General features: G+C 39.9%; 2 protein-coding genes and 1 long non-coding RNA gene across 7 annotated transcripts in view; 2 read left to right on the top strand and 1 right to left on the bottom strand.

Annotated features, from left to right (window-relative positions):
• LOC119867682 lies at window positions 1-20,881 on the top strand. Of its 2 annotated transcripts, none has more exons than XR_005384411.1 (4): window positions 1-121; window positions 604-654; window positions 2,867-3,027; window positions 17,110-20,881. It is a non-coding gene; the product is annotated as an uncharacterized LOC119867682 (long non-coding RNA). The 2 variants fall into 2 exon arrangements; XR_005384410.1 differs by lacking the exon at window positions 1-121 and adding an exon at window positions 147-183.
• TRIM38 (tripartite motif containing 38) overlaps window positions 4,601-25,964 on the bottom strand; it is a 44,733-nt gene continuing 23,369 nt past the window's right edge. Inside the window, 8 exon segments of the mRNA XM_038584330.1 lie at window positions 4,601-5,200; window positions 12,433-12,545; window positions 12,638-12,660; window positions 13,684-13,783; window positions 13,785-13,912; window positions 15,722-15,817; window positions 17,180-17,370; window positions 17,373-17,702. Coding sequence (XP_038440258.1) covers window positions 4,677-5,200; window positions 12,433-12,545; window positions 12,638-12,660; window positions 13,684-13,783; window positions 13,785-13,912; window positions 15,722-15,817; window positions 17,180-17,370; window positions 17,373-17,589 — 1,392 coding nt within the window. The 5' untranslated portion in view covers window positions 17,590-17,702 and the 3' untranslated portion in view covers window positions 4,601-4,676.
• Window positions 24,458-25,964, top strand: part of SLC17A2 (solute carrier family 17 member 2) — a 78,898-nt gene continuing 77,391 nt past the window's right edge. Inside the window, exon 1 of one of the 4 annotated variants that reach the window (XM_038584319.1) lies at window positions 24,458-24,662. The gene's annotated coding sequence lies outside the window, so the exon portion shown is untranslated. The remainder of the gene's footprint in view (window positions 24,663-25,964) is intronic. The other 3 variants (XM_038584322.1, XM_038584318.1, XM_038584326.1) reach the window with 3 other exon arrangements.

Below are 25,964 nucleotides of genomic sequence, written 5' to 3'. Positions count from 1 at the left end.
GTGCTGCTTGGTGGGCGCGGACTCCGGATCCCGTGTGCCCCCCTCGGGAGGTCTCCCCCCACGCCCCCCACCGGTGGAGTCTGCGCAGAAGGCCGCCGGCGTGGGAGGGGTGCTGCGGCGGGTAGGTGCGCGCGCTGCTCTCGCGCCCCGGCGCCCGCGGGCGATGGAGAGGCTCCGGTAGAGGTGGGACCTTGAGCGCCCCCGGGACCCGCCTCAGGAGAGAAGGGTCATCCTTGAGGCTGATGGGGTGGGGGGACCTGGGTAAGGCCGAGGAAGTGACACCCCTGGGGGAGAGGTCCCTTCAGTGTCCCTGCAGCAGCTCAAGATGTCACCCCTCTGCGTGGGCTCTCCTTTTAATTTGTCTGGGGCAGGCCGGCCTCGGTGTGTTATTAAAAAGTTCTCTCCAGGGACACCTGGGTGGCTCAGGGGTTGAGTGTCTGCCTTTGGCTCAGGACGTGATCCGCCGGTCCTGGGATCTAGTCCTGCGCCAGGGTCACTGCATGGAGCCTGCTTCTCCCTCTGCCTGTGTCTCTGCCTGTCTCTGTGTCTCTCATGAATAAAATAAAATCCTTAAAACAAAACAAAACAAAAAACTCTCCGCAGATAACCACGATGGGCTGAGAAGCGCTGATCTGGGCCGAGTCCCACACAGTAGTGAGTATCTTTTGTCATCACTAAAATGGGTTAATATTTTTCTGGAGTAATGAAGGCCCAGAGAAGAGATTGAATTACCCAGGATCCCACAAAGATTTCATGATGGTGGCTCAAGAAGTCCTCTTTAGCAGGTCATGCCTATGAAAGTGCTTTGCAATGTTACATAAATTAACAGAGAAAGCCTATTTATTGTGTTACATACCTGACGCTTTGTACCTGAGTCTGGGATTATGGACCCAGTATTACACTTGAGGAAACAGGCCCGGGAGGGTAGTGTCACTTACCCATTTGTAAATAAAATGAGAAGTCAGACATAGGGGCGCCTGGGTGGCTCAGTGTTGAAGTCCGCTTTTGGCTCCGGTGGTGATCCTGGGGTCCTGGGATCAAGTTCTGCATCAGGCTCCCTGGGGGGGGAGGGGGGCCTGATTCTCCTCTGCCTATGTCTCTGTCTCTCTCATGAATAAATCAAATCTTAAAAAAAAATCAGACATAGATCTGCTGCTACCACAGAAAGGTGAAAATTTTTAAACTTCACTTAATAACTTTAATGGATGCAGGTGTCTAACAAACTCAAGCAGGCACTTAGGATTGACACCAAGATATAAAACAAACAAAACCCAGTCCCGTCCTCAGATTAGGCATTGGAGAAACCCAGAGGATCAGATGGCTGAGATGCAAGACCGGATGAGCTCTGGACTGAAGACCCTGCCTTTGCATTGGAGTGGATGGAAGGAGATGAGCTCTGGACTGAAGACCCTGCCTTTGCATTGGAGTGATGAGACACCTGATTCCTACAGGATGACAGGTTGCATCATTTTTCCTTTCCAGAGAAATTCAATATAAGCTCAAGGAGTGTAGCACCTGCTCTTGGCCACATGCTCATTAACATGCTAACCAAACGCCTTTCTGAATAATGATCTCTGTCCTCCTTATTCCTGGTGAAGAAGAACATTACAGTGAAGGTCAGAGGAGTTTGCTGCATTTCCAATTCCAGCTGCTTGGAATACTTTTCCTTCCCTGGGAGTCCCAGAGAACCAGTGCACAGACTCCACTTCAGGCTGGTGTTATGGGTGGGCATGTGTTCTGAACAAAAGATTCACGACAGCCATGTTTCAGTTTCAAAAAAGAAAGATAACTTTATTATTATTATTACAGAAACCTGATAGAAACAGATAAGGCAACAGAAAGCAATACATGAGAATAAGGCAAAGTTACATTAAATCAAATACTTAGAACATCCAACCTCATCATCTGGGGATGCGGGTGGGAATAGCCAGCTGGTAGCCAGATGGAGAGGCCTGGATGCAGCTCCTGCCTCCGGTGAGACTTCCAACTAACCATCCCCAGAAGGGCCCTATTCACAGGGCAAATGATGGGGTCTGAATCTAAACACATGTTCCCCTACATACAGTTTGGAGCAAGCTGAATTTCCATGTTACCTGTTTCTGCATTTTCAAGGAGACTGGGCTGTGTGTCTTCCTCCCCTCTTGGATTCCATCAGGGGGTCAGCCCTGCCTGGAGCAGGAAGGGATGTGAGATTTGTAGCTCCTGGTGTTCAGAACAGAACAGCCAGTTCTGACCTGGAAGATGATGGATTTTAAATAACCAGGCTTCCAAGGGTATTCACACACCACAAGTCTGACAAACACTTCTTGTCTATACAGGTCCAGGTGGTCAGTTATGGGGAACAAATCACAGAAACATTTATCCATATAGATGCGTGAGGGGCAGGGCTGAGAGGTGGGTGTGAAGATCAGTTCTCACAGAGTTCCAGGGGCTGAGGCTGTCTGTGTGGGCAAAGAGTGGAGTTACTGATGTTGCCAAGAGTTTCTAGGGGAGAAATTGGAACAATCTGCTATGGGCCAAGGCCATTCAGGGTGTCTCTGAATCTCTATCCCTCCCTGAGTTAGATGTAGAGACTTTAAACAATAAGTTTCTTTTTTTTTAAAGATTTATTTATTCATTTATGATAGAGAGAGAGAGAGAGGCAGAGACACAGGGAGAGGGAGAAGCAGGCTCCATGCCAGGAGCCCAACGTGGGACTCGATCCCGGGACTCCAGGATGGCGCCCTGGGCCAAAGGCAGGCGCTAAACCGCGGAGCCACCCAGGGATCCCCCTAAACAATAAGTTTCTAATGATAGATTGCAAAAATTGCCCTGGCTTCATTTCATCCTGTTCTGTCTGCATGCTTTTGCTTTTGTGATTTTGCAGCTTCTCCCATCAAGAAGTGGAATGTATTTCTCTATCCCTTGGATCTAGACTTGGCCAAGTGATTTAGCAAATGTCACCTAAGCAGATGCTTGAAAAGAGGTGCTTTGCAACGTCTTCCCCTTTTGGTTCTCTTGTAGCCCTGAAACAACCATGTGAAAGAGGTAAGCTTGCCTGTTAGCAGGAGAGGGCACCCTAAGAAACCACCTGCCAACCCCCAGACTTATGGGTGAGGCCAGGCCTGATCACCAAACACCAGTGACTCCAGTTGTTACAGACACATGAGAAGGCACAACAGGGTTCAGCCACATACAGCCCTGACCTACAGCACTGTGAGTAAAACTGATAGTAGTTTTAAGCAACAAAATTTTGGAGTGGTTTGATGCAGAAATTAATACACATTCAGTGAATGGCCCTGAATGAGTCTTTTACAACTGTGACAGTTGTGTCATTCCTTCAGGAGAAGCAAGTGTTGCTTCTGGAGGAAAATCCCAGATGCATCCAGCTCCTTGTTCCCTGCTCCTTCAGCCTCCTAATTTTTAAAATTCTGTACCCCTCCCTTTCTCACATGAGGAAACACAAGTGGGGATTAATGAGATGATCTCCATTCCAGTGATGTTTTCACCTCCAAATAGCAACATTCTCAACCCCCATCTCCTGGGAATGATTCTCCCATCTGACCTCCAGCTGCCACGAAACTTTGATAGTTACCACATTATCAAAGCCTACCAAGGATCCAGCTCCTAGAGGGGTTAGCCAATGACAGCCAGAGCTACAGGAACAGAAGGGATAGAGGGAGTGGGGGAAGGGGAAAAAGGGGGCAAGAATATATCAACAGTCTTTTAAACAAACGTTCATATTCTATGATTCAGGCTAGGGAAAACAAGAGAGGTGAAGACCTAATTACATACAATGATGTTCACTTGAACATTACTTATAATTGCAAGAAACAATCCAAATGAGAGTATGAGACTGCTACAGTAACTTAAAACCACATATTAGAGTAATTTTTAATGCCATGGGGAAGCACCCACACTGAGAAAAACATGCAAGCTCTAACATATATATGGGGAAGGTGATTCTGCCAAAATCATGCCAGCAGTAACTATGTGTTGAGATCTTAAACTATGTCAAGATAGCTGGCTTAGCACACAGAATCTGGAAAATATCAACTTCTTTCCCAGTACTGAGTCCCCCAAGAAAATTTGTTTTTACTTTTAATCTCCTTCCCATTTGAAGCATATCACCGTAAGGCAATTTTAACCCTTCTTTCATACTTTACGAGTTATTGCCCAGGTGGAGCTCACTAGGTATGGCAGGCATCTGCACTCATTGCATCATCCAGGGTTATGGCTCAGATGAATAAGGCAAATGTCAGTGGTTATAAGAGTCACTACATTGGTTTTCCTCCTCTTTCTTGCAGTTGGCAGAGACAATCGCAACTTTTCCTCACCGCCTACCCATGAGTTCATATGGCATCAAACAAACTGGGAGAACTCAGACCTCTTGACCTCTGGGTCACCCTGCAGGTCACCCAAAGACTCTTGGAAATCAAAGCTCTGAACCCATTGAGGGGAGATGGAAAAGACAGTGCGTGATCGTTGATATTCTCTTGCTTTCCCCCAGCTCAGGCTGACAATCTGCAGCATTTTTGCAGTTGTTCTATCTATTCACTCAAAGCAGATGTATTAAGTAGCCACTCTAAAAGCCCAGTACAAGAGCAGTGAAGAAGACAGACCACATTTCTGCCCTCACAGGATTTTCATTATATTTTCTATGGTGTTAAGCCAAGAAAGAGATTTTACTTCTTTCCTTACTCGTCTGGGGGAGGCAGAAACAAAGGAGAATGTTGATAAACCCAGAAATAGGGCCACACAGTATCCGAGGAGGAGGTCTTTGGGAAGGTAAAGATGTGGGATCCAGGTGTCATGTTGTAAAAGGATACAACTCCAATATCACAGTCCGAAAAAATCCCCACAACCAGGGGCTGCTCCCTCAGATAAAGGGAAGTTACGGGAGAGGTAAGTGCTACGTAGCCTTTCTTTTTGCATAGTCTAATGGCCCAGAATCCAGACTGAGGCTTTTGTATCACACCAACGTCCCTCTGAACACTATCCAAACAGACTCCTAAGTCCCATCCAGTTCCTTCTCCCACGTCCACTTCAAAGTAATGTCTTCCTGAGGTGAAGCCTTCACAGCCCAGAATACAGGGTAAGACACTAAATCTCTTAGAAGAATTTTTCAGATTGTCCTGGAGGTATCCACGAGTCACTTGTCTCCGATCCTCAGACAGAATTAGCTCATGATGAGCTGTATCTGGATCCAGGGTCACACTGACTGAAAAAAAATAAGTAAGTAAGTAAATAAATAAATAAATAAATAAATAAATAAATAAATAAGACACGCTTTGTTGCTGTTGGCAAGAGCACAGTTTAATTTAAATAAAACCAGCCTGTGCTCAAACCCAAGCATCCTCTGTGACTAGCCAGTAAGAGCTTAGGCAAGTCATCCTCCAAGACTCGGTTTGTTAAATATGAAGTAGAAATTATCATATATGCCACAAAGAATGGTGGGGGAATTGAATGAGCTAATGTATGCTCAGTGCTCAGAAAAATTCCTGGAATATGGTAAGTGCCCAATAAGTGCCCCATAAGTGGTAGTAATAATAATATCATCCTCCTCATCATCACCATCTTAGTCATTCAGAGGAGCCAAGGCCCGGAACTAACCAGAGCTGACATGGTTACTATCCTCTCCAAAGGCAATGGGAAGGACCAGAGGAGACCACAGGGCAAAAAGAAGCAGAGTTCAGAGTATTTAGTATCCCAAGACCCTCCCCACTGGCTATTGTTTGGATGGTCTGCCTTCCTCTGCCTTTGGCTACCCTCTCCTACAATTAGTGCCCTCCACCTGCTACTGAGGCCCCAGGGAGGTGATGAGGCTCCCTACCTACTCCTAGCTCTGGCTGCTTCACTCTTCCTTATTAATAACCCCAGTCGTCATCTTTGTAGATAACCCCTTTATTAAATGCTGTCCAATCAGTCCTTATTATGAGCCTGACTCAAAAAAGCTTGGAGCTTCAATTTATATTATCTTAATGATTCAGGAAAACCCAAGTTAAGAAATTAAAATGCTTACAGGTTGGCAATACCACTTGAAGGAGAAGATATCAAATTGGATTTTTAAAATTCTACCTCATGTTGCTTATAAGTGACATAACAAAAAGACATAGAAAGGCTGATAGACACCCCCTTCCCAGAACCAGAGTCTATAAAGAGAGAACTAACACCCGCAAAAAAAAAAAAAAAAAAAAAAAAAAAGGCTGATAGTTAAAGGATGGATAATACAGTTATATAGATGTTACAGTTATATAATTGCATCAAAAGGTATTAAGTCAAAGTATTATCAAGGATGAAAAGGATTACCTAAAAGAGAAAAATATATAATTCACTGGGAAGATATCCTAATTCCAAACAAGCATGCGGTAAGTCTCAAAATATATGAAGTGAAAATTACAGAATTACAAGGAGAAACTCACAACTCTACAGTCACCATGAGATATTTTAACATTCTTTTTTCCCATAATTAATAGATCAAGCAGGCAAAAGGAAGATATGGAAGATCTGAACAATCCAACAAGCCCAATCTAACAAATATATGTAAAGTTCAGCAACTAATAGAGAATAGGCACTATTTTCCAGTACAGATGGAATATGTACTAATTGAGTAAAGACTAGTCAGAAAGCAAATCTGAACAAATTCCAATGAATCCATACTGCATAAACCACATTCTCTGACCTCAATACAATTAGGTTAGAAACCAATTAAAAAAAAAACAGTAAAAAATATTTTAATTATAAGGAAATGTAAATGTTTCTAAATCATAATATGATGATATACACACTTGAGCAATAATAAATACTACATTTAAAAATTATACAATGAAGCTAAGGTGGAATTTTTGGGAAAATTTATACCTTTAAGTGCTTATTTTAGAAAAAGAAAAAAGCTGGAAATTAGGATGCTAACTAGCTTAAAATAGGAAAAGAACAGAGAATGGGGTGCTTGGGTGGCTCAGTACACTGGACGCCCAAATCAGCTTAGGCTCAGGTTATGATCTGAGGGTCATGAGATGGAGCCCCATGTAGGTCTCAGCACTTGAGATACTCTCTCCCTCTCCTTCTGCCCCTCCCCCACTCACACATTCTTTCTAAATAAATAATCTTTTAAAAAAAGTAAAAGAACATAGAAACCCAACAAGACTTTTTCTTAAAAAAAGGAAAATAAAGTCTAAACAATAAACCAATGAAATGAAAGGAAATAAGAATTCAGTGAAGAGAGAAAAGCCAACAGTAGCTTTCACAAAAAGACTAATATAATAGGCACAGCTCTAAAAAGATTTATTAAAGGAGAAAAAAGAGAGAGGACAAAATTTGAATGAATATAGAAATTTAAAAATTAAGATAATCTATGATAAACTTTATGCTATAAATAAAATTGAAAAAAATCAACCTAATGAATAACTTTCTAGAAAAACAGTTCTTAGGAAAACCCATTCAAAAGAAAAATGTGAACAGACTTAACATAAAGAAATATAATAAGGAATTTAAAATTTACACACAGATAATAAAACATGCACATAACATCAAGGGACCTTGTCAATTTTTAAAGAAATTCTACCAGTCGAGGGATAGATAATGGCAATCTTATATCAAATCTTCCAAAGAATAGAGAATTACAGAGCCCTGTAACTTACACAGATGTAAAAATCCTAAAAATAGTGTAATTAATAAGAAATCAAATTTTACATATACATATAAAATTATATTTTATATAGACATTTAATTTACATTTTATATATGTATATACTTTGTGTATTTAATGTGTTTATTATACATATTATATATTTTTACAATATATCATGTAATTATGTGATAGCATTATTTATATGTAAATTATATAATCTCATTATATAATTCAAGTCATCTAATATGTATCAATATATACTATAAGTCACACAGAATATATTTTACATCAAAAATATAATCTATATATTATATATCAAATGTTTTAATATATTATTAGATATATAATATTCTGTGTGTGTGTATAATTGTATGAAAAGACTGAGCTGTTTTTATTACCAACTAGACAGAGTCAAGCAGTCAAGGTGAAGAGCCATCTTACAATATTATTATCAACAGAGCTGGTACAGTATCAGTTATAGTAATGAGAAAAGAAGATGTCTGGAGAGGGACACTTACCAGGAAAACATATGACTCACTTTATATGTGAGGAGGTCTGATGTGTAAGCAGCCTATCCCGACACACTTAATAACTGTCTCCATCATCACTCCATCATAATCATAATACTATCAGAGTTTGGGTGACAGCTAAACTTTACTTACTAATGTCAGGATTCCTATTTACCTAATGGACTATTTGTTTGTTAACTGCTTTATGCAACTAACCCTTATCTAGCAATCTAAGTGAGGCACAATAATGGTCTTCACGACAAATTAATATTTGGGCATCAGACCTATGTTATATATACTATAAAACAAAAATATCAAAATTTAGCTTTTTCTGAGGCTGCAACTATGGTTTAACGTTAGAAAATAAATTATCATAATCACAAAATTAACAGATTAGAGGAGAAAAGCCACATGATCCTATTAATTAATGCAACTAACTCATTGAGAAAATTCAATGCCCATTGATGATGATGGCACTCTTTGGAATCAAGGAGTCACAGACCTTGAATAAAAATGCATCTTGAAACCCTATATATCAAAAGATAGAATGAAAACATAAAATTCCATACATATGCCAGAGATACTAGCTATAATGGGTTCCCTTGAGTCAATAAGAGAAAGAATCCAACAGAAAAATGCCTAATGATTGAGAGCAAATCATTGGTAAATCACAGAAGTCTAAAGAGCTAATGGACTTACAAGAGGCTTGACCTCACTGGTGAAATCATAGAACACAAATTAAGTCCACAATCAGGTATCATTTCAGATCCATCAGATTGCCAAAAATTATAAATTATAAGCAAAAACTCAGGAAGATGTGGAACGGTGAGAGCTCTGATGTTGTTGGCAGGATAAAAACTGATACAATTTCAAGATATGCTATACTAGTCAAATTAAGATATGCATCCCTACACAGCAGCATTTTCAATTCAAGGCATATGCTCAGAGGAAACCATTCACAGAACACAGGGACACATCAGTAAGAATGTCCACAATAGTAGGTGTACACCAGCAACAAACAAAACCAACTATACATAAACTTCAAAGTCCCCTCCACAACGTGGATTAAAAAACAACATATTCCTTTTTTTTTTTTTTTTTTTTGCCACAGTGCAAAGTGATTAAGAGAGTGAGTTCAGAGAGATACTACTTAAGTTACCAATCATTGCTTATCTGTGTCTTCGTTTCCTCATCTATAAAGTGAAAAATGCTTCCTACAGAAAGGACTGTTGTATAAAACAGGTTAACACATGCGAAGCTTTTCTCATCTGCCATGGAAAGAGTGCTTGGTATATTTCTTGGTGCTGCTGAGACTGTATGTTGCTACACTGGAACAAGTAATATGCATTAAGATTAACAAAAATCCCAGGAACCCCAATGCTAGGTATATGCCCACAAGTATGAAAACACAAGGATGTAAGGTTGCATGGCCCAGGCAGTTATTACAGCAATGTTGTAATACACGAGTGCTGGAAGCAGCCTGAAGCTCCAATGGTAGGGATATGGTTACAAATAATTATGATATACTTATTAATATTTGCTTTAAAAAAAGCAATGAGAGACATTCTATATAGCAAATGTTTGTAAACAAAACAAAAAAAACAAACATAGAGAAAAACATAGATCTTGTTATCCAGAAAAGTAAGATTGGAGAGGGGTAGGAGAAACCTTGAATTTTTCTTCATACTTATCTATGTTGTTCGATTACAATATATTTGTGTTACTTTTGAAATAAGAAAAGTTTTAGGGATCCTGGGTGGCGCAGCGGTTTGGTGCCTGCCTTTGGCCCAGGGCGTGATCCTGGAGACCCTGGATCGAATCCCACATCGGGCTCCTGGTGCATGGAGCCTGCTTCTCCCTCTGCCTGTGTCTCTGCCTCTCTCTCTCTCTCTCTCTCTCTCTCTCTCACTGTGTGCCTATCATAAAAATTTAAAAAAATAAAAGTTTTAATAATAAGGGCTCTAAAAAAGAAAGGAAATTATCTAGTTAAAAGATGAGACAATTTAAGAAAGAGATTGACTTGCACAATGTTGTAATCTTCTGTAAAAGCCAAGGGTAGACAAATCAGCTCAGTGACATCTGAGTATGATTTGTACAGAGTCCTATTTTTTCTTTTCCTGAATCTTTATAGGATCAAACACAGAGTTGCTTTGCTTTATAGTTGTTCTTGTTGTTTGTTGTTTTTAACTTGAGGGAAAAACAAATACAGGTCCATAATCCTTATCTCAATTCCCTGGGGCCAAATGGTTTTTGGATTCAGAATTTTTTATCGATGTTGTTCTACTATGTAATAAATGCAGCTGATATTTTGATAAGGATTGCATTAAATCTGTAGACTGCTTTGGGTAGTATAGACATTTTGACAATATTTGGTCTCCCAATTCATGAACCTGGAATATCTTACCATTTATTAGTGTTGTCTTCAAATTCTTTCACCGATGTTTTATAGTTTTCAGAGTACAGGTTTGTCACCTCCTTGGTTAAGTTTATTCCTAGGTATCTTAATAATTTTTATGCAATTCTAAATAGGATTGTTTCCTTATTTTCTCTTTCTGCTATTGCATTATTAGTGTATAGAAATGCAACAGATTTCTGCATATTGTTTTTGTATCTTACACCTTTACTAAATTTAGTTCTAGTAGTTTTTTGGTGGTGTCTTTAGGGTTTTCTATATAAGATATCATGCCATCTACAAATAGTGAAAATCTTACTTCTTCCTTATCAATTTGTATGCCTTTTACTTCTCTTGTTTGATTACTGTAGCTAGGACTTCCAGTACTATGTTGAATAACAGTGGTGAGAGTGGACATTCTTGTCATGTTCCTTACTTTAAGGGTAAAGTTCTGTTTTTCACCACTGGGGAGTATGTTAGTATTGATTATTTTCTTTAGGTTATTAACTGCTTCTGTATTTGGGTGCTCCCATGTTAAGTGCATAGGAATTCAGAATACTTTTGATGTTATGAAGTATATATGTATATTCTAAATTATGTGCCTACCTCTACCAGGTCTTAAGCAGTACCTTGTGATCAAATGCATTAATATTTCTGCAGTAAAATATATATTCAAACTAAGTGGGATAAATAAAGACTTCAAACAGTCTCATATCAGTACAGCTCAGTTTTGGCCACTGTGGAAGACAGACACAATGATAGCCTTTCAGAGTCCCTGCCTTCTGATATTCCTGCTCTTATACAATTCCTTCCCATAGAGTGTGAGCAGGACCTGTGAATTGCCTCTGAATAACAGAATATGGCAAATGGGATGTGACTCCTATGATTATATTTCATTATATGTGACTCCATCTTACTAAGAGACATGCACTAGAGACTCTTCTGAGCTCACTTTGAAGAAGTAATTGGCCATGTTGAGAGGCCCATGTGCTAAAGAAATGAATTCTGCCAACAACCTGAGTGAGCTTACAAGAGAATTCTTCCCCAATCTAGTCTCCAGATGAGAACCCAGCCTGCCCAACCCCTTCATATGCAGCTTTGTGAGGCCCTAAGCAAAGGACCAACTAAGCTGTACCCAGATTTCTGACCCACAGAACTTGTGAGATACTATGTATGTGTTGTTTTAAGCTGCTAAATTTGTTTACTGGAAGAGATAATAGAGTCACCAGATCATTTTAGGTTAGGTCTGCTTTTGTAGCCAAACAAGTTTTTAAAAACTTTGAGTTTTCAGAGCTTTTAAAATGTTGTAATTATAAATAAGAGATTGTGGAAATATAGTAAGCACTGATTAGGAGAATCAATGGAGCAAAATTTACCAATTGAAATTGGAATTGGAATTACCAATTTGGAATTGGTAAAATTTGGTTTTCATCATGGTTCTAATATTTACCATCTGTGTTGTCTGGGTTAAGAGCCTAAAATCTTTTGAACCAAAGTCCATAATATTCACTTATCTTTCTTACCTTGCTCTGAAAATTGATTAAAATATTAACCACAAACACTATGTCCCAGTCACTGCACTAAGCACTTTGTACTTGTTGACATATTTACTTTTCATGACAACCCAATGAAGTGGGAATAGTTCATATCTTCATTTTTTCAGCTGGGGAAACTAAGGAAGTTATTTGCCTGGGTGACACAGTTATTATATGGGAGATCAGGAATGTGAAGGGTCTGCACAGATAACCAGTACGCTATGTCCTTATCTAAGCACTGGAGTATGCTAACAAGGGAGAGTAAGACAGTTACACTAAAAATCACTAAACAACCTCTCTGCTGTGAGCCTGCCCAGGGACAGGTGGTGAATGTGATCACAACATAAGGTCCCTTCCACCCTTAGCATTTAGGGATTCTTCACATACCTTGATAGCTCCGTAACATTTTCTTCACATCAAAATATAGCTCAGAAACACTGCACACAGTATGAGGTTCCAAAGAGTGGGCCTCTGGTATTTCCAGCGTCACAGCCCAACTCCTAGAATAAGCAAAGGCCCAAGGGCTTCTTCAGTGATACACTCAACTCTATATACCCATACCTCTTCCCTCATGCATTCATATAGGACTTACCTGCGCAAAGTGTCTTTCACATCCTACAGAGAAACAAAGACAAAAAGTGAATGTGGAAACATCAGTATTTCATGAGGCTTTGCACATGCAGCTGGTCTCTATAAATGTTCCTTCCAAAAAAGTAAATAGAGGGACTCCAGCTTTAGCTATTGATGAATACTCAGATAGAATGATTCCCATCCCAGCTCCCTGGGTATTCAGAATGGCAGGATGTTTATCAACCTCTGAGTCTGTTATCTTTCTTGCTGAGATCTGTGGGAACCTGTGGTGTCTACAATCACAGCCTGTGGGAGGCTTAGGGAAGAGGCCTAGGAGGTTTCCCCATGCTTCCTTTGCTAAGACTTGCTTCCAGTGACCTAATTTCTTTCAGAGTGAGCCCATATTAAAGACCACTTATCATTAAGTGTCCTTAGTGGTGAATATATACATAGCCTCTGAGAATGTGCCACTAAGATGATGGGAGCAGGTATCATGTGGTGGTGCAACAGTCATGCTATGGTCTCATGCTTACAGTATAACCTCAAGATCTACCAGTGGGAACTAGAATTAATAGCTCCGGGCACAGTTATCTTAATGGGCTGGATCTTTCATATAGCAGAAAGAAGGCCCCTTAAGGGCTGTGAAGGGCTCTACAAGCAAATTAGGGAAAAGACTGTCACTCATGTTGGCTGCCCCACTTTATCACCCACCAGTCACCTGGCGGAATATTTCAGGAGGCAGTTTGACAGTCAGGGTTCTGTGCACATGGAACAGAGACTAATGGTAGCAAAAGTTACCCTATGATTCCATTTAGCCAAGGACCCCACCACATCCATCCAGAAGGGCTATATTTTCCTGATTCACATAGATTTTTCTGATTCACTACAGACAAGTGAAGGCTACCCTAGAAATACTGAGGTATACATAAAATAAACATTTCTTTAAATTCCCCATACCAGTGTGCCACTTTTATGTGAGGCAGGCAGGCCTCATGAATCAGCCCATATTCCCTCACCCTTCTTCTCTTAACAGTTCAAGAGTTCTTTCCCCCAAGTACACAACCCCACCTGTAGCAACTTCTGGGGTGACCCCTGACATTTCTCCTCTAGTTCCAGGATGTGACTCTTGCGCTCTTGATTCTTCTGTTCCAGAGTGGCCTCATTATCTCAGTCTCCTTAGAGTCTGCTCTCTCTCTTTCTCCAGTCTCCAGAGATAAGACTTCTCCTCTTCTAGCAGGAAGCTCTGAAGATTCTTAAAGTCAGACTGAATTTTTTGTTTCTGAATCTCTATCTTCTCCTAGAGTCAAGAAAGTATGCTCAGACGGTAGAAACAAGCCAAATGTCCACCAATGAATGAATTGATAAAATGTGGTACTTTGATAATGGAATACTGCTAAGACTTAAAAGGGAATGAAATGCTGATGTATGCTATGACATGGATGAATCTTGAAGACATTATACTAACTGGAGGTTGAGAGGAGAAAGAAATGGGGAGTTAGTGTTTAATGGGCAGTTTCAGTTTGGGGTGATGAAAAAGTTCTGGACATTAGTTTCCACTATTAGTTCCCACCAATAGATGGCAGTGATGATTGTACAACAAAACAATACTTAATGCCAATGAGCTGTGTACCCTTACAAATGATTAAGATGGTAAATTTTATGTTATGTGCATGTTAACATACACATACAGAGAAGAAAGTTTTCTCAGCTACTTAGTCATTGGAGCTGGAAGAATGTCACAAATAACAACAGAGTCATGCCTAAGAAGTAGGCACTCAGATGTTGGAGAGTTGTCATGATTCTCTACAGTTGCCTGATTGATTTCCTTCTTCTTCAACCAAGGTACAAGAGGAAGGAGGGTCAGTGGTGCCAGATAATTTAATCATGGAATTAGGGCTGAGGTCAAACACTTTATCAGTTACAGAGGAAAAAAAAAAATCTGAGTTTTTATTTGGGATGTAAGGAGGTATTTCTGAGCCTGAGGAAATTTCTTGAAGTGAAAGCTTGTAATAAACATCACTGTGACTGGAGTCTAAGACAACCAGGCTAGTAGGGAAATCCATGGTCTCAGCAGGGGGAGGTCTGAGTGGCAGGCTTTTATCATAGTTAACTGAGAAATAGTCACCACCAGCCCAGGGTCTAAGTAATTATCTTTATGTGTAAGACTTACAGAGGCCAAGTGATACATCTCTTGGGACTTGGCTTTCATTTTGGGAGATACAGAATTGCAATTTCTGCCAGTGCTTCCCCAATTCAGACAGTGTTTTGATGACTGAGATGATGTTCTAGAAGACTCATGGATGCGGTTTCTGTATATATTAGTTAAAATCAAGATCCTCCCCACTGTCCAAGAGCCAGAAAGGGAAGTGAGAGCATCCTCAGAGTTTAGCAACCAAAGGGCAGAGGATGGAAGAGACCCCTGAGAGAGGCTAAATGGCTCACAAGCCTAAGGCATTTGGCTACAAATTGATGGATTACATAAATATTTCCATTAAGGAATGCCCCTCTGATCATGGGGAGCTGGTCAGCCATGGAAATCATCTTAAAGACTCCTAGTCTGCAGTTTAAATGTACAAGTTCCTGCAACAGTTATGACCCCTCTTATAAATCAAATAGACTCCTTTTATCAGCCTCACCAGCTGAGTAATATGAATCTCAACTTGGAGTTTTTCTGTTTCCTTAATGTTCACAAAGATTAATTTGTGAACCTGTGAGGCTGGGAGCCACAGCCTGCACTCTGTGTGCTAAGTGTGGTAAAGTATTAAAGTTGAGTCCTTCAAACCAGGAAGGAACTTTGAGGTATTTAAAATATGAGACCTAGTCAAGGATGGCTCTAACTTAAATAGATATCCCAATTCTGCTTCTCCTAAGGTATCAAGAATCCCAGTCAATTACAACTGAGAAGTTGAAGATATTAGACATAAATTCTTACAGATGTAGACAATGAGGGACATAAAAACAAAGGAGAGTTCCTTTTTTGGGTTTCATCTGGTTCCCTGTGGTCTGGTTTAGTGAAAATAAATTATCATTGTGTTCTGTCAATCCTGTCCTATTTTTACACTCCAGGATAGAAAATGGCTTGAGATCAATAAATCCAAATTCTTACATTCCATTCACTTATTTGCTTTGTTGTGAACACCTTCCGTTTCATACATTCCTCTTCTAGTTGCTTCAAATTTGTCACAGCGTTCTGAAGCTTTTCCTGAAGGAAAAATTCAGTGAATAAAGTCAATTCAATTTGATAACTCTTCAGTAAGCACATAAAGGGAACCCCAGCCCTCCAGACTATCAGAATAACACTGAATATACATTGAGTTGTTACAATAGTCTAGGAAGCACACTAAGGACTATATGTGCAATCAAATATTTGATTCTCTTGGCAGCACTGAGTGATTGGTAGGATTTTAACGTCATTTCTGTGCAGTAGACACTGAGGCTTAGGAAGGGGTTAAATAATTTGCCCAAGATGCTACAACTGGTCGATGGCTGAGCTGTGATTCCAACCTTGTCTGCTAACCCAAAGCCTGAGCTACATCCACCACTATAGTCTTCCCAGGGAAACGCTTCACACGCAACAAGCTAATCATCTTCTAAAAGAAGATTTTATAAAGTAATATGTTGAGCCAAACAACCAATGCCAGAGTGTCTAATACACACAGAACTTTGTGTTATGGTGAGTAGGTAAGGAAAGCCCAAGATGTCAGCTAAAGTAACTGGAAACACTTAATGGAGGAGGGAGGTTCTGATATCTTTGAAGAGTGCTAATTCATGAAGCCAATCTAAAATGATTTTGTATGTATATCAAGCTTTTGGGTTATTTATTTATTTTTTTTTTATTTATGATAGTCACAGAGAGAGAGAGAGGCAGAGACACAGGCAGAGGGAGAAGCAGGCTCCATGCACCGGGAGCCCGATGTGGGACTCGATCCCGGGTCTCCAGGATCGCGCCCTGGGCCAAAGGCAGGCGCCAAACCGCTGCGCCACCCAGGGATCCCTGGGTTATTTTTCAAAATAGTTTCTCACATTTTCATGGAAAGCAATTTTAAAATGACCCGAATTGCTGATTGTGTTCAATACTAAAAGAATCAAATCCTGTCTTCTGTAAACCCAATAAGTATACTCATCTATTCTTGAGTCCTCTCAAGAAAGGGCCCTCTGAAACTTGTCAAAGACAGTATTGCCATGACTACCCAGGGAACTCAGAACCTTACTACAAGCCCACCTCCACCTCATAGGGGAGGGAACAAGGAGCCCCACACTAGGAACCTTTTCCTCAAATATAGGCAGGTCAGAGGGAGAATAAGGTAGCAGGACTGTGCCCTTTCTTCATTCCCTATAGCAAAGGCCAGCCTTCCTTTACTGCTTCTGAGTGAGAAACAGGAGTTGCTCCAAACCTCTCCCTCCATTTCATCTTCCATGAAAAATCATTTCCAAATCCTTTAGCTCCCCAAGCTTCCATCTTGCCTGAAACTGTCCCTTTCCTCCTTTTTATAGGTATAATCTGAACTTTACTCTTTGATACTCGGAGCAGTACTTGCCAAAGCCCTCCAACCCATTCACTCACCTTGTAGTCTTGGGATACGTCTTCGATGAGAGCTATGTGGTGCCCCTTGTGCCGCGGTGACCGCTCACAGCGCCAGCATATGAGCTGGCTCTCGTCTTCGCAGAAGAGATGGAGGTGCTCTCCGTGTTCCTCACATGACATTTCATGTTCCATCTCCTTGATGGCTTCAATGAGACTTCCCAGTTGCTTACTGGCCGGAGGCTGGACAACTGAAATGAAGCCCGGCAGTGGGGACAGGGGAACATATTTGGCGATGGTTCTGCGTGGCCTAGGTTCTCAAGGAAGCTGATGATGCACAGTGTACAGTAGCTATGTCCACAGCTGATGCTCATAGGCTCAGACATTAGTTGCAGGCAGATAGCACATGTGGCTTCCCCCTTCATCCTCTTGGTGATTGGGGCAGAAGCCATGGCTTTTCCTGATAAGTTCTAATACTGGATCTAGAGGCAGAGGTGAAAATCCACAGGAATGGAATTATACTTACTGGCTGCCACTGGCCTCCATGGATCTTGGAGTCTTCTCTCTAGAGAGAAGAAATGGATTGGAATTTAGATGGTACATAAAATGAGGCTGTGTTGTGGGAAATGGTAGTGATGAGCACATGAGGGCACTTCTATTTAAACGAATTAAAATTAAATAAAACTTAAAATTCAGTTTCTCAATTCCATAGCCATATACCAAATGCAGTGATAGAGACTGGTGGCTGCATGATAGGTGCTACACAACACTCCAGGGTTGCAGAAAGTTTTCTTAGAACAAGCACTGACAGAGAACAGGAAAGGCTTCCTCCTCAAAGTGGTAGCAAGAGAGAACTCTGTGAGGGTGTGTGAAACTCTTTCCTACTCTAATGAACACCAAGAATAACGAGTACCAGAACGATTTCTTTGTGACTGGAAGTAACCCTGGGGTAACTGGGGCTACTGTGTATGTTCTTTCAGAGGAAAGATATTGTTGTGGATATAATAACTCATTTTCTCAGAAGAAATAGATTTTTGCTTCCATATTATTTCCTCTCTGGCCACATAAAAAGCAGACTGAATGGCATAAGTTAATTTAATACAGTTTCAGGTGAAGTCTCCCACTATTCCTGGGATAGGATAGCAGAATAGGATAGTCAAGATCATCTAAGATTGGCTGTGGACAATTGCAGTTGGTACTCTCCCCTACACATTGGGAACCATGTCAAAATTTCAAGAAGTGCTACCAGAAAAAATCTTGTTTGCCTATCTCAAAAGCTGTTCCTACCTTTTCTCCTGATGTAGAGCCTTTATTTGCATTCCAGGGGGTAGCCCCGACTCATGTGACTTGAGAAAGATACATTACCCATGCCCCAGCAAGAAATTCTAATTGATTTAAGCCAGTCAGACATTGTGATCCAGTTTGCTTGTCAGTTATCGTGTCTGAAGTGGGCATGCCACTGCATTTCTGCCCAGGGGGATATGAGAAACCTTCAGGTTCTTGGAGAAAAGGCTCTTCTCTTGTTATCAGAGGCACATAGATGAACAGTCCCTCTCCTTCTGCTCAATGCTGTTGTGTCTGAATGGGGTCCTGAGAAGGCTGCGGGCAGCTTATGACATGAGAACTAATCTGCAGATGAGAGACATGCCAAGCATGGCAGAGAGGAAAGAGAAAGCTCTGGGCCACAGGCAGAGGCTTGTGTGGCGTGAACCGCAAAAGGAAATTTTAAAGAAGTCAGCTGGAAGGGTATCTGCATTGGGCGACATGGCTGGGTAGGCATGCACAGTTTGCTGGACACGCACACATACAAGCACACGTTTATATATGTGCAGCAAAGAATTTGGCAAAACATCATGTTCTTCAGTTTTCTTCTACTGTTGCATGTATGTATAAATTATCTCCCTCATGGGACAGAATCTTGTAGTGCTGGGTTTCAGAAATGAAAGTGAAAATTAACCACTTTTATCACTTTCATTTACAAGTGAAAGGAAAATTGTGCAATGGCAACACTGAAAAATTTCCCAGCCTGTCATGGTCGCTTCCACTTTTAAGAACTTGGAGATTACATTGGGTCCACTTGGATAATCCTGGACACTCTGCCTGTTTCAAGATGAGCTGATTAGCCATCTTAATTCATCTGTGACCTTAATTCTCTTTCTGTATGTAACAAAGCATAGTCAAAAGTTCCGGGTATTAGGGCAAAGACTCAGATCCTTGCCATCTTAATCTTTCTTCCATTTTAGGTTGATTCAAAAATTTATCCATTTGGTAAACATTTGAGCACTTGCTATGGAAATGTAAATGAGACATAGGCCCTGCACCTCAAGGAAGTAATGATTTAGTAATGTCTTCCTTACAAAATGTTATAATATGCAGCATTCTATTCAATAATAAGGGAGATGTCATTCTAAATAGTCTAAATAACCTGTTGCAGATATTCCAGATGTGTATGTGCATGTTTTTCATTTTACAGCTGACTAACTGAAAGTTTACTGAGGCAAAGCTACTCTTACCCAGGTGCGCAGCTGGGAAAACTAGTGAATTGTGATTTTCTTGCTTGTCCAATGGTTTTTCCTCCATATCAGTGAATGCTTTATGCATGAAGAATCCGGGTCTTGTTTTTGTTTTATAATGACTTACAGACATGTAAAACAAAATACGAGCAGGGCTTTTCCTGTTTTCACAGAATTTCAGCTGAGAATGGTGGGTGACAGATCCTCACTGAATCTGTGAAGTTCAGTGACTGTCCTCGCCAACAGTCTAAAGACGATAAAGACTTATTGAAGTTTTCTTTGAAATACATCGAGAATATATATGTATGTGAGTGCCTGTGAGTATATGAGTGGCTTTTCCTCCTTCCTCATCCTGGTTGAGAGACACTTCCATGACTACTGCCTAAAGAATTCTAAAGGCGGGGCCTTGGCCAGAGTTACCCATTAGCACGGCAAGGAGAAAGGGTAGCAGAAAAACATGCCAGTTTGGGGGATGTTTGGATATGTGATTTCGTGGATCAGTGGCTATTGCACAGAGGAGCTATGCCCGAGTGAACAGACAGGTCCCTCTCTGGAGGGCAGGGAACCTCAGCAGGGGCTTGTGTGGCATGAACCCCACAAGGGATTTTAAAAGAAGTCAGCTGGAAGAGTATCTGCATCAGGGGATGCAAAATCCTACCAGTGAGATCCAAGAGAAAGCATGCCTTAACAGGTGAACAACAGCTATTTCTCAAGAATGACAGTTACTGTGACCGTGCCCTTTCTCTGAGCCAGCAGCAGGATGGAGAGGAGGAGAGGAGGAAAGAAGGAGAGAGAAAGGAAAGAACACACACAGCCCTCCACCCCATTCCCCTCCCTGATTTCAGTGCCTGCATATTCTTCTGTCCTCGCCAACAACTTTGTGCTAAATGGCTCTCTAAAGGACAACTTTTAATTTTAAACACAGTGTTTCTCCAATTTGGGTTTCTAAGTTTCTGTGAGTTTCTGAGTCTAAAGGCTCAAGTTATGTCTTGGAGATCAGGTTCCTGACTTAGAGACTTGGTTATTTATTTTTTTCACAATGTTCCCTCAGTATAATAATTTGTATTTAGAAAGCTATATTCATTGACATTGAAAAATCTATAAGACTTCATGTTTTATAGTTTAAAATAAATAACCTTGGGGAACCCTGGGTGGCTCAGTAGTTTAGCGCCTGCCTTTGGCCCAGGACATCAGGCTCCCTGCATGGAGCCTGCTTCTCCCTCTGCCTGTGTCTCTGCCTCTCTCTCTCATTCTCTGCCTCTGTGTGTGTGTGTGTGTGTGTGTGTGTGTGTGTCTCATGAATAAATAAATAAAATCTTTAAAAAAATAAAAAATAAAATAAATAACCTTGACTTGAGGAGACTCTTGTCAAAATAAATACCACATGCACAGGCAGGAGTATGTCAAGATTTGTGTCTCATAATTGTGAGTAAACATAGTAAGAACCTTCACTTTGGGTTTTGCCATTTTGTCCTTGGGATTTTTTGCACAGGCCCAAAGTGGAGGTGGTCTCTGAACTTTAGGAAATGAAATGGGGTCACTGTGGTAGCAGATAAAACAATTTCTTGTCTTGGTGATGGGCACTGTCTCTGTATACAGTGGCTCTGGTCTGTGTGGGTCCATGGCTAGAGCTGGCCAGGACAGTAGGTGACTGGAAGGAAGGAAATCCCTTATGTTCCTCCTTATATAGGATAACTACCTCTGCTCTTTTCAAAATGTACAGACAGGGTTATCATCTTTGCATTTCTGAACATGTACAGGGAAACCTAGATACTTGCAAACTTGATTTGTAAGTACACCCAACTGCTTCCCAGCACAGCTGACCCTCAAATAAAGCTGGTAAAGTAATACACAGTACAATATAACCTAAATTGATCTTGGATCTTCATATATGCATCCTTTGGTGCTGGCAACCATCAGTGACTTGAAGATTCTTCCTTTGATCAGGTGACGATCCCTTAGTCAAATTGAGGCAAGTAGCCATTGTTGATTATAAATTTTCAAAATCACCTATTCCTTCTAACCAACGACAATGGAGACAAAGTGAAGAAAACACAGCATGTGATTAAATAGAGTTTCACCCCAGAAAAACAGTCTGCTGAAAAGTTTTTGGTCTCAAAATGCTAATACAGGAGTGAATCAACTGGGAATGGAATTCATATGAAGAAAATTATGAAGCTTTTTCTCAGGGAATGGACAAAGTATTTCTCAACATTCCTGAAGTCACCTGAAACTGCAATGCATTTCACCACATTTCAGCAAGATAACAAAAGCATGCGGTGGGGACAATGGCTTGTCTTATACATATTTGTCTGTGTGAGGATGAAATAAACCATCAGTTATGTGGAAAATCTGTAAATATTATTGCAAAAGTTATTGACATTATAGATTATACTTATTCATTGCTTACTGGCAAAGGAATTGTGCAACACACTAGCTTTTATTCATTTTATTATTAACAAATTGTTGGCAAAAGGCCTCGATAATGTATTTCCTTTTAAACACCAGAGAAAGTATTGAAATAAAAGCAAGCTATTGTTTGTTTTTAAATTTACCAAATTTCTGTTCCAGAAATATTATGACCTTCACTTTTAAATGGTATAATGTAGGAAATGAACTATATTTCTTGGTCAGCAATCTGAAAAATTCATAAAACCCTGTCCCCTCTTTGACTCTTGAACCTAGCAGCAGTAGTGTGTTCACAGAATTTCCTTTAGACTTGATGAAAGTCACAGGTGCGCTTTTAGAGGGAACAATATCTGGTGGCCTGTTATTTGAATAACATTGTAAAAGACTGCTTTAGAGATGTAACCAGTATGGGTAGAAGACAAAAACCAAGGAAAAAAAGGTCCGTGTTTGCTGACATGGGTGTACATTTGTATGATTTCATTAGTTGCCTAGTTTGGAGAATACTTACTGAGAAAATAATTGTGGGGAAAATAACTCAGTAAAAAGAGAAAAATGGAAAGTAAAACCGTAAAGGGTTAATATATTTGGGAATCTACTTTGCAATTGTGTGTGTGTGTGTATGTGTGTGTGAGAGAGAGAGAGACAGAGACAGAGACAGAGACAGAGAGGTAGAGAATGGTAGAGAGAGAGAGTAAGAGGGAATAATGACTGCTACCTCTATTGGTAACATCTATTCAAAAACTACACATTCCTACAAAGGGTGTTCTGGCTCAGCCATCTCTATGCCAAATATCTGTTTCTTCAATAAATGACTTTTTAAAAACTTCAATAGCTCTATCATGGCTTGCAATTGATTCTTGGCTCAAGATATAGTTGGCTTTGGGTTTTTATTGATGAGTTGTGTGTTTTTCCTATTAACATTTCTTTTATAATTTCCATAGCAGTTTAACACCTGGAATATAGTTTTTATTTTGGAGGAAGAAAACCTATTTATTTCATTTTATTAATTTTTTTCAAGGTCTTTTAACATCATGATCTTGCTGATTTTTTTCTTTGTGTTGTTGATGATAGTTATTATTTGAATGAATTGGCTGTCATATGGGCTTAGTCAGCCTGAAGCTTTTAAGTGTGCGAGTTTTATTTTGTTGAACCATATTATAACAGGATGAAAAATATCGTACCATTCTGAATCCCTTAAGAAAGGCTCTGAACATCTGACATGCCTATACAAAACATAATCACTTATTTTGCCCGAAAGCATATGCCAATGACTTTTGCTATAGTTCTCTGTTGGTAGATACTGGATTTTGTGTATCCCTAAAGTCACACTGCCTCCAAGTGCTTTATAGTGTCTGCTTTGCTGATTCCTCACAATTGTTTAGGGCACAAATATCACGTTGGACTCGAGAAAAAATGTCCCTTTGGTGGGATTTTGTTGTGTTACGTTATGGGATTCCTTTGTCTCTTCTACTTTCAAAGAGGTGGTCCTCCGTAAAACAAATTTAATGATTCCTGCATTTTTAAGAGTATCCTTCCACACACCAGAATGTGCTAAAGATCTGGAGGGCTTGGCTGGAGTGTCCAGTGAGTGAAGACTTCTGTTATGGCAAAATAACGAGGTGTGGGCTTTTTATTATGAAGTCCCCCTGGAATGTCAGGTTTGTTTTTAAAAAATGTTTTCTACTTACTAAAAACTAAAACTTTACAGTGAACCCTTAAATCTAATACATTCTGCTAAAATAAAGTACATAATTTATTATTCAAAATCAATTTCCACGTTGGTACCCAGAAAGTTGATGCTGTTCCCAAGCCATTTTAGAAAAGAGAATAAAATAATAGTCATGAGTGATAATATGTAGGAGTATTGAATTTCCTTTAGCTAAATTTATTTTCCAGGTTAATGTATGTTAACATACTTATAAGCTTTCATTTCTTCCCAGTTCGGTCATATACCAATGTGGCAATTTCCTGCCCTGCTTACTAACACACGTGTACACACACACAGACACTAACTTGTGTATACAGGTACACACACATTCCTATTTAGTGATGAGGTCTCACATTATCTTGCTGGACTTCATAGTAATCACTATTAGGTTGCTCTGTAACAGTTACAACCTCCTAATTTACTGTGTATTTCATTATTTATCTTGTCTGTTTTCTTCCTCAGCCACTAGAGTGTAAATTCCACAGGGGCAGGGACTTCTGTTTATCTTGTTCATTGCTTTATGGTTTGTATCTAGAAGAGTGTCTACCACGATGCAAATATTTTTGAAAAAATATTTGTGAAATGATCAAATTGCATGCTTTTGACGCTAGAAAAGAGGTTTAGATAGCTGTTGCCAAAAAGAAAGAAGTGTTAACAACTACCTCTCTTCTACCTTCTCTCTTGTAGTAGGATATTCTCTGAGTCTATTCTTCCTATCAGGACCGAAATGCCTAACAGGAAATGTGGTCATAATGGCTCTTCCTGGATTCTGATTCCATTTGCAATTCCTGCTCTATGTCTTGAAGAAAATCTGAGCAGAAGGATTATGTCTCAGGGCATCATCCGTGCAGACTAAAGATTATGAAGTCCGCAGCAGTTCCACTGTATGATTCAGGTCAGATACCCTCTAAGAAAATCTTGAACTTTAGAATTCTTAGGGCCTTTTCTTTTCAAAGAAAAGAATATATTCAATTATCTATGCAAAAATAGAAAATAAATGCTGATATTCTCTATTGACGCTAGAAAAACAGACAGATCATTTTAAATGTACAATTGCTAGGAATATCAGTTTTCCTCTGCACAGCATAAGATAGTAAGTATTTTATTATGTATTATGTACAAAGTATGTGTGTATATATACACATATATACATACATATATGCATATCTATATGTACACATATATACATATGTACGTACATATAATACAATAACAGATATCAGTTGTTGACTGAGTGTCAAATCAAAATGGTAATTATAAGTGCCTGCATATTCTTCTTTATAAGTATAGCCATGTTATTTTTTTTTTTTGTATAGCCATGTTATAACTTGATTATCTTTTTCTTAAAGTTACTCTCAGCTGACATCTTTAAATTTTTATTTATTTTTATTTTAAAACATTTTATTTATTTATTCATGAGAGACACAGAAAGAGAGGCAGAGACACAGAGGAAGAAGCAGGCTCCCTGGAGGGAGCTCGATGTGGGACTCGATTAAGGAACTCTAGGATCATGCCCTGAGTGGAAGGTGCTCAACCACTGAGCCACCCAGCTGAGGCAAAACATAATTAGAGAAATAGATGCTAAAAAGTTACCCAAGCTCATACAGAGCTGGGGGTGTTTAAGTTTTGACCAGCCAGAATGCAGAGTCCTCACTGGGGCTTTCAGTAGAAACTTGGGAGAGTTTTGCCTCAAACTGTGGCAAAACTAGCCCTGAACTAAATGAGATCATTTTTTGTATTACATGGCTACTAACTTATTGAAAGAGAAAGGGGATTTTCCAGATATACTGAAGTCCCCTATAATTAATTTACTTCAAAGCCTACTTCAAGGAGATGAACTAGAGTGAACCCAAACGGTAAACTCAGATAGCAAAATGAATGACATAAGTAGGAAAAAAGGAGATTTCTGTTTCCAGCTCTGATAATTGAAAGACTGCCCTCTTACTGTAAATAATGGGACAAAATGTATTGAACAACTGTTTTCAGAAACTTGGCAACAAACAGTGGAGGACTACAATCCCTGGAAAAGAAGAAATAAATGAGGTGAACCATAGAATCTCTCTGACCTCCTCAGAGACATTTTCCAGACTGCAGCCCAGGAAGGAGAATCTAGGCAAAACACAGCATTTTCTCTAAGTTGAGGAGAACAAGCAGAGTTTAGGGGGAATGCGGTGGCTGGAATATGGGAGGCTGAGTG

The sequence above is a fragment of the Canis lupus genome, chromosome 35 (genome assembly GCF_011100685.1).
Source record: "Canis lupus familiaris isolate Mischka breed German Shepherd chromosome 35, alternate assembly UU_Cfam_GSD_1.0, whole genome shotgun sequence".
Taxonomy (NCBI): Eukaryota; Metazoa; Chordata; class Mammalia; order Carnivora; family Canidae; genus Canis; species Canis lupus.
The sequence above is the reverse complement of the archived record's forward strand: the minus strand, read 5'-3'. Positions and strand labels throughout refer to the sequence as shown.